Source organism: Nanorana parkeri, unplaced genomic scaffold (genome assembly GCF_000935625.1).
Source record: "Nanorana parkeri isolate BGI_ZX_2015 unplaced genomic scaffold, ASM93562v1 scaffold2204, whole genome shotgun sequence".
NCBI lineage: Eukaryota > Metazoa > Chordata > Amphibia > Anura > Dicroglossidae > Nanorana > Nanorana parkeri.
Genome location: NW_017308472.1, coordinates 33,681 through 42,633, shown reverse-complemented (window position 1 = coordinate 42,633; position 8,953 = coordinate 33,681). Strand labels below are relative to the sequence as shown.

Sequence of the window (8,953 nt, the reverse complement as noted above, 5' to 3'; positions counted from 1 at the left end):
AAGCGCAGAGACGCCAGCGATGGGGTAAGCGGATGGGGGGGCGGTCTCTGCGCTCGGGTGACGCGTGACGGTAAAAGCGCAGAGACGCCAGCGATGGGGTAAGCGGATGGGGGCGGTCTCTGAGCTCGGGTGACGCGTGACACATGGAAAACAGAAAAGGTGGCGGCTTACAGAAAAGCAGCTTTTACAAAAACACTAAGAATATTAAAGTGACCGATGCACTTTGTTTGTTGTGTGTGTGTGTGTGTGTGTGTGTTCCGTTGTTTTGATCTTGCAGACTTGGTGCCGCTCGTCAGTTGTTCCAGCACCCATGTAAGACTTGAGCGTTTGCATACAATGTTTTACTCCGGACCTGCAACATACAGAAACAAGGTTTGGTCACAGATATATATGTCAGCTTATCGCTGTCTCTTCTCCTATCTGCCTGGATATCTACAGACATGTAAAGCTTCATTAACACACATGAGAACCTTCACACCAGGGGGGCCCATTAGGTCGATCGCAAAGCGAACACTGGTAGATCGCGATCGGCTCACTGACCCTGTATCCTGTCCTGTCTCTTATCATGCGTCTGTCTACATTCATTCTCTTATCATGTATCTACATTCATTCTCTTATCATGTGTCTACATTCATTCTCTTATCATGTATCTACATTCATTCTCTTATCATGTATCTACATTCATTCTCTTATCATGTGTCTATCTACATTCATTCTCTTATCATGTGTCTATCTACATTCATTCTCTTATCATGTGTCTGTCTACATTCATTCTCTTATCATGTGTCTATCTACATTCATTCTCCTATCATGTGTCTACATTCATTCTCTTATCATGTGTCTACATTCATTCATTCTCTTATCATGTGTCTATCTACATTCATTCTCTTATCATGTGTCTACATTCATTCTCTTATCATGTATCTACATTCATTCTCTTATAATGTATCTACATTCATTCTCTTATGTGTATATCTGCATGGATCTCCACGGTATTGTCGAGATCCGTCCCGGCTGCAGCGTTTTCCGTATATAGCAGGCAATAACATTATAAAACAATTAAATGTAGATAGACACATGATAAGAGAATGAATGTAGATACATGATAAGAGAATGAATGTAGATACATGATAAGAGAATGAATGTAGATACATGATAAGAGAATGAATGTAGATACATGATAAGAGAATGAATGTAGATAAAAAACAAGCAGTGTATGGCCGTCTTTGCTGTGCCCCTTGTGTCTGAGTCTAGGTGTTGCTGTTCCCAGAGGCACCACAAGGGGTCCCCCTAACACCACACAGCACTGCAAGAAACATGTTCATGTCATACAATACAAGGCGGCGGTTGTACTTACATAGACAGGCCAGCGGGATTACCAGTGTGGGGGTACATAGCTGTACGTTGGGGTTCCTTGAGCTCTGTATGTTGGCACAGAGACGGGATGTGCTCCAATGGCAGTGTGCTGAGGGGTGGTCAGTAACGTGCCTGGAGAAGAAAACGCTCCGAGTTATCATCTGCTGCATTCAATAAGATTCTGCCATTCACAGTCAGTCTGTACTAATGCCGAGACATCAGGTGACAACATTTCTGGTGCTGAAACGTCTACAACTAATAAAGCTGTGCCGATTCAAAAGAGACCAGCCAATGGGGGGAGGGGAGCAGATTCAATTGGTCGGCTTTAACTTAGAAAATGCAGATTTAAAGTGTGCGTACTGCTGACTTTTTGTTATGTTTTAGATGAGGACCCCGATCGAGTCTTTATCTCCGTCCGTGCACGCGCCGGAGAGATTCACCTTTCTAGTGAGCATTGCCGCCGAGACAGGAAGTGACGGGAAATCCCAATATTTACAGGTGTCACCAGAACTAGATACATCAATAGGAACACAGGTTCAGGTGACCACTGTGTAAGAGATATCCGCTCACTTCCTGTTTTGTTATTGGGATAGGATGTGAAAGGAAATCTCCCGGACGGGGGAAGAGGCAAACAAAATACATAAATAAACGAACGGATGTTAACCCTTTCCTGTATAAAAAAAAACCACTTTTCCGTAGATATTCATCCACTGAACCTGCATGTACATTCACTCTGTGTGAATGAATCAGCCGATGTGAGAACGGGGCAAACATGGAATGCTCTTAGGTTATTGTTTCTTCTGCTGGAATGTTCTCCATTAGGGCTGCACCCATACTGGATTTTCGGTATTGAGTACGAGTAACAACATTTTTATTTCGGTACTCGCCGATACTGAAGACCACTGCTGGTACTTTCGGTAGCATGGAGCCGGCTTCCCGGCCAATCAGCATGGAGCTGGCTTCCCGGACAACCAGGAAGCCGGGCAGGGAGTCATTACCTGCTGCCCAGCTTCTTGTTTGCCCTGGAAGCCGGCTCCATGCTGATTGGCCGGGAAGCCGGCATACCAGCCAATCAACATGTAGCCAGGTTTCCTGTGGGTCATTACCTGCTGCCCAGCTTCTTGTTTGCCCTGGAAGCCGGCTCCATGCTGATTGGCCGGGAAGCCGGCATACCAGCCAATCAACATGTAGCCAGGTTTCCTGTGGGTCATTACCTGCTGCCTGGCTCCCTGATTGGCCGGGAACCTGGCTCCATGCTGTTTGGCCGGGAAGCCAGCTTCCCAGCCAATCAGCATCAAGACGGCTGTTTGGCACTTCCGGGTTCTCCGGCCTACAGGCAGAGAGCTCTGGACGCCTGCGCAGTCTGCTGGCCCTGCGATCTAGCCGGTGACGTCACAATCGACCAGAATCCGGAGATGCATGGGGAGAGCTGTCAGCGCACGGCTGGTGAGTACTGCGCCCTGCTATAGGGGGGCGCCACTCTGCACACTCCGCCTGCATTGCTGTGCTTTCTTAATGGCTAAATAGCATGGAGCCGGCTTCGGCCGGGAAGCCGGCTCCATGTTCCCTCACGGCACTGCCGGTCAGAGGAAATCTCCCTCTGGGAAGATGTTTTGGTATCGGGATAAGTTTCGGTGCATCCCTATTCTTCATGTATTATGGGCAGTAGTCATAATAGGCTCCTTCATAAAGAACAGAGCGAATGGGGAAATACCACATTGTGGCCACCAGGTGGCGCTGATGGTCACAGGAAATAAATACATCCTAATAACAAGAGATACAATGTAACAATTGTAGAGGACACTGGAGGGAATCAGCAGATAAATGTCACCATTGCTACTACTACCATTCCCCTATGGCAGGGGTAGCCAAACTCCGGACCTCCAGCTGTGGTGGAACTACAAATCCAAGGAGGCATTGCAAGATTCTCACAGCCACAGACATGACTCCGGGAGAGAAATGCATCATGGGATTTGTAGTTTCACCACAGCTGGAGGGCCGGAGTTTGGCTACCCCTGCCCTATGGGGAACATTCAATTATGAGGAGCATTTGACCAGAAGAGAAAATAGCTGAAGAACATTAGTTTTTGCCCCAACAGCTGGTTTTCCCTGGATAGCTATGCAATTAATTTTTTTTATAAATAGACCCCCTTATGTCAACTCATCCTTTAATACTTCCATCTGGCCACAACTGGAATCTGTATTCTGGATGGTTGCAGCCTCCAGTTTTTGGGATTTACCCTCCACATTTCAGCATCTGAGGTCCCTACACACCTATCACTGGCCATTTAAATGACAGGTCCTCTTTGATTCAGTACGCCTCTAGCTATGGACAATCAGCAGCCTGACATCTCGTCTCTACTCCTGGATGGAGAACCCACCTGCTGACATGGCCATGGTGGTCCCGGCGACCATTCCCATTGCAACGCCGTTAGTCCGTTGTGCCGCTACGGGGGCGGGGTATATCGCAGAGGGGATGCTGTTTGGTTGGACCACAGTGGTGTGGTGGATGACGTGGGGCTGTGCGGCGTACATAGGCTGCGTGTAGTAAGCGCCCTGAGGAACAAGAATGAGAGGTCATGTTAAATGGGCCAACAAACATAAGAAAACAATCTGGCAATCTAGTCACCGGCACTCTGAGTAGGGAACCGTCGTACGTCAGCAAGTCCTCAGAGGAGCAAACTGACCGAAGACGATTCCCTGACTGCTTCTGTGCCCCCCCGCAAGACAACCCGACACCAAAGCACCCCCACCTCCTACATGATATTCTCAGCCACACTGTATCATCCCTCTACCTCATGTCTGTAAATGTCAAGAGACTTGCAATGCCTCATGGGACTTGTAGTTCCAGCACAGCTGGAGGGCCGAGGTTGCCTACCCCAATGTTTAGTCTATTGTGACTTATAGCCATTTTCCTGGGTGCAGCGCACTCTTCTGACTGCAGGTGGCGCTGCAGGACGGCTGTAGATACAAGTGCTGCAGTGGGGGCCTAACCATCACCGAGCAGACATCTATGACAGGCATTACCTATAGAGGATCACTACGCAGAAGAATGATCTGCCCTCCCCCTCTGCAGTCCACAAGGGCCCATTCACGTCACGAGGGCCCATTCACGTCACAAGGTGCTGGTTATCACACACATAACGCACGCTGGTTTGTGGAATAACGTGTGCTGGGCTGCATTGTGTTGTTAACACGCATTGCAGTGCTTTATTATTCTTTAATGTACACAAGGGCCCATTAATAGAACGTGGGTTGTCCTGAAAGTAACACGTGCTGATTGGCTGTTTAACGCAGACTGAGCTGCAATGTGTTGTTAACAAGAGTTTTTTTGTGTGTTTTGTTTGTTTCTAAATGTAAATGTGCCGCGGTGCGTTGTGATGCGTTACAGGACATCAGAACACGCTGCGCAAAAGTGCAACATGTCCTACTTTTTTTCCGACGCACATCGAGGCCATAAGACATAAGGCAAGTATCCTTGTTCTTGCAACACTGTTTTTAATCCACGGCCTCCTGTATTTCTTGACATTCCGCTCTACAGATCTTCTCTCCCCCGGCCGTGCCTCTGCTTAAGAGCCCCACAGAAGACTACGGGGCCCATCTCCCGGCCAGAAGACTAAGGTAGATGAGTCCCATAGAGGTCTACGAGGCTCTACAGTGCAGGTGCGGGTGAGAGAGAGGGGACTTTGGGCATGGGGTAAAACAATTCCTTGGGGTGAGGAGCGTTGCATCCACGTAAATAGACATTTGCACAGGAAGATATTAGGTCTTATTTTCGGGGTAGGTCTTATATTACAGAAATCCCCGAAGATAGCGCTAGGTCTTATTTTCGGGGTAGGTCTTACTTTCGGGGAAACACGGTATTATTTATTATTACTAGTATATTAGTTATTATTACCATCTTTACTATTGTTTCCTATTATTTCTTTTGGCATCACTTCCATATTCTATTAATAATGATGATGCCTCATGTTCTAGTACCATAAACTTCCAGTTACAGATAACGGGTTCCCATCACTCCCCTCATCTGTCATATTTAGGAAACGTTCTTTATCATAGAAGCATTGGTCTGGACTTTCCTCCCTTAGCGGGCGGTCTGGGAAGTTTGGGGGTCACTGTATTTTCGGAGGTCGAGGGGTATTTTTCTGCACTTGCAGCATTTCTAGAGCCCCATCAGATTGATTGTTTTGTAGTTGGCCCGGTCACACACTGTACACAGATTTGCATTGCACACCCGGGTGTGTTACTGGCTGGTACCCTTACCTGGGCATACAGGTTCTGCTGGGGGTAGGCACTTCGGATGGGGTACATCGCTGTCTGATATGGGTTGGGGGATGGAGAATACGGTGGAGGAGCACTATTGCTCTGACCCGGAGGGACTTTATAAGGGGTGCCGGCTGTGTACCCTGCGGGAGGAAGAAGACACAGAGAGCAGATCAATAACAATACTAACATTATAAGAGTAATACACACAGGGGGCCGATGTATAAAACATTCACCCACGGTGTAGCTGAGCCAATGACATTCGCATGGCATTACTGCCACAAAAATGGAGGCAAGGAGCCCAGGAAATATGCTCCTCGCTTCCATCTAGTGGCCATAATGCTGTGCAAGTGGCCTTCCCCCATCTATAAGCTTAGTGGGAGTTTTACACATCCGTCCCATACAGTGCAATCACTATTTATTAGAAGATCTTGCAGTAGAAGGCAGAGAGCTGGTTGCAAGTGGTATAAAAAAACAATGGGGTGAAATACAATATAGCAGTGGTGGCGAACCTTGGAACTTCAGCTGTTTTGGAACTACAAGTCCCATGAGGCATTGCAAGGCTCTGACAGCCACAGACATAACTCCCAGAGGCCGATGCATGTTGGGATTTGTAGTTTTGGAACAGCTGGAGTGCCAAGATTCGCCACCACTGCACTATATGGTCAAAGCTTTTTGGACAGCTGACCATCACACCGATATGAAATTGTTCAACATCCCACTCCAAAACCATGGACATTAAAGAAGAACTATGGGGTTAGGGCTTTTCCCCATAGTTCTCCTTAGGGTAACGGGAGGACACAAACTAGCGTCCTCCCGTCACCCTAGCCTCAGTATACCGCGAGCTACAGCTCCCTATATACTGAGACGCCGCAGCCGAGACAGATCCCGACAATACTGTCTGGATCCGCCCAGCTGCGTGACTGACAGCTGGCTCTGCCTATCTAGAGGCACGCCACCAGTGATCCTAAATGGGCGGCTCCTTGCTGATTGGGCAAAATTTGATACCGGTACTTCCCCTAGCATGGAGCCAGCTTCCCGAGCAATCAGGAAGTCAGGCGGCATGTCATTACCCAATGCCCAGCTTCCTGATTGGCTGGGAAGCTGCCTTGATGCTTTTTGGCCGGGAAGCCGGCTTCCCAGCCATGCAGCATCAAGCCGGCCAAACAGCATGGAGCCGGCCAGCGGCTTATGACTCGCCTTCCGGCTTCCTGATTGGCTGGGAAGCCGGTTCGATGCTGATTAGCTTGGAAGCCGGCTGCCTCAGCATCGAGCCAGCCAAACAGCATGTAGGCGGCTTCCCGGGCAATCACGAAGCCGGGCAGTGGGTAATGACAGAGTGATTGCCAGGGAAGCTGGTTCCATACTAGCGGAAGTCAAACCGGTATCAGTGCATCCCTAGTGAGTCCCCTTCACTTGAAACACCAGAACTCAATAATTTGGAGGTGGTCCTTTGCCCATACAGGTAGGTGTGATGGTTAAAGGAGAACTATGGGGTCAGGGCTTTCCCCCCTAGTTCTCCTAAGGGTCACGGGGGAACACAAACTAGCGTCCTCCCATCAGCCAAAGCTCAGTATACCGCGAGCTGCTGCTCACTATATACTGAGACGCTGCAGCCGGAACGGATCCCGACATTACTGTCTGGATCCACCCAGCTGCAGGATTGACAGCTGGCTCTTCCCTAGCCTCAGTATACCGCGAGCTACAGCTCCCTATATACTGAGACGCCGCAGCCGAGACAGATCCCGACAATACTGTCTGGATCCGCCCAGCTGCGTGACTGACAGCTGGCTCTGCCTATCTAGAGGCACGCCACCAGTGATCCTAAATGGGCGGCTCCTTGCTGATTGGGCAAAATTTGATACCGGTACTTCCCCTAGCATGGAGCCAGCTTCCCGAGCAATCAGGAAGTCAGGCGGCATGTCATTACCCAATGCCCAGCTTCCTGATTGGCTGGGAAGCTGCCTTGATGCTTTTTGGCCGGGAAGCCGGCTTCCCAGCCATGCAGCATCAAGCCGGCCAAACAGCATGGAGCCGGCCAGCGGCTTATGACTCGCCTTCCGGCTTCCTGATTGGCTGGGAAGCCGGTTCGATGCTGATTAGCTTGGAAGCCGGCTGCCTCAGCATCGAGCCAGCCAAACAGCATGTAGGCGGCTTCCCGGGCAATCACGAAGCCGGGCAGTGGGTAATGACAGAGTGATTGCCAGGGAAGCTGGTTCCATACTAGCGGAAGTCAAACCGGTATCAGTGCATCCCTAGTGAGTCCCCTTCACTTGAAACACCAGAACTCAATAATTTGGAGGTGGTCCTTTGCCCATACAGGTAGGTGTGATGGTTAAAGGAGAACTATGGGGTCAGGGCTTTCCCCCCTAGTTCTCCTAAGGGTCACGGGGGAACACAAACTAGCGTCCTCCCATCAGCCAAAGCTCAGTATACCGCGAGCTGCTGCTCACTATATACTGAGACGCTGCAGCCGGAACGGATCCCGACATTACTGTCTGGATCCACCCAGCTGCAGGATTGACAGCTGGCTCTGCCTATCTAGAGGCAGAGCCAGCTGTGCATGCCCCCTCCCCCATCCGTTCCGCCAGTCAGCGCTGGAGGATCGGAGAGGGGGAGCTGTGAGTGACACTGCAGGGATAGATTGAGAGGTGAGCGAACGCCGGTATGTGTTCCCTCACTTCCCGATCTATAGAGCCGACCTGTGACAGTCTCATTGTCACAGGTCGGCTCAGATTATGAGGCTGAGTGATTTTCACCCACCTCATAGTTCTCCTTTAAATCTCCACAAGCATGCGCCTGTACAGTGAATGCAGTGCTGACTCGACTCAAAAACATTTTTATTTTGAACTATTCCCCAAATGTAACAGTTCAGACCTCAAAAGCCGAAATAAAAACAAAAAAGGGGGCGTAGTCTGCGCTTCCCTATAGTCAGAGGAGATGCCTCCTGTTGCCTGACAAACATCTGGCCGGTGGTAATACGTTTTCTAAGACAGCCGCCACCGACAAAAAGGTAATGACAGCGGAGTGATCTACAGCCAGCCGAGGACGGAGAGCGCCGAGTCAGCAAGCGGCGGCATAATGAGACGGCAAGTCGGGGGAAAGAAAATGGATTATTTACTGAAAGCTGCAGAAGACGCCTGGTAGGTCCTGTTCTCGGAGCCATTGTCCACGGGCAGGTGGAATGTGCCGTCGTTGGCACAGGATGTGGAGGTCTGCGGCCAGGCTTGCTTCATCAGAAGTGTGGCTGAAAGACAGAATAGAAAAAAGAAGGTTACACCATATGGGGGGGCACAGATCCCTCACACCCGTCATCGCCGCCTGAGCCAACCAG

At 49.7% G+C, this 8,953-nt stretch overlaps 1 protein-coding gene across 1 annotated transcript in view; it reads right to left on the bottom strand.

The window, feature by feature from the left end:
* Positions 1 to 251: 251 nt before the first annotated feature.
* FAM168A (family with sequence similarity 168 member A) overlaps positions 252 to 8,953 on the bottom strand; it is a 10,142-nt gene continuing 1,440 nt past the window's right edge. The window contains exons 2-6 of the mRNA XM_018573008.1: positions 8,741 to 8,866; positions 5,620 to 5,762; positions 3,738 to 3,912; positions 1,358 to 1,488; positions 252 to 352 (exon numbers count right to left, since the gene is read on the bottom strand). Coding sequence (XP_018428510.1) covers positions 1,376 to 1,488; positions 3,738 to 3,912; positions 5,620 to 5,762; positions 8,741 to 8,866 — 557 coding nt within the window. The 3' untranslated portion in view covers positions 252 to 352; positions 1,358 to 1,375. The remainder of the gene's footprint in view (positions 353 to 1,357; positions 1,489 to 3,737; positions 3,913 to 5,619; positions 5,763 to 8,740; positions 8,867 to 8,953) is intronic.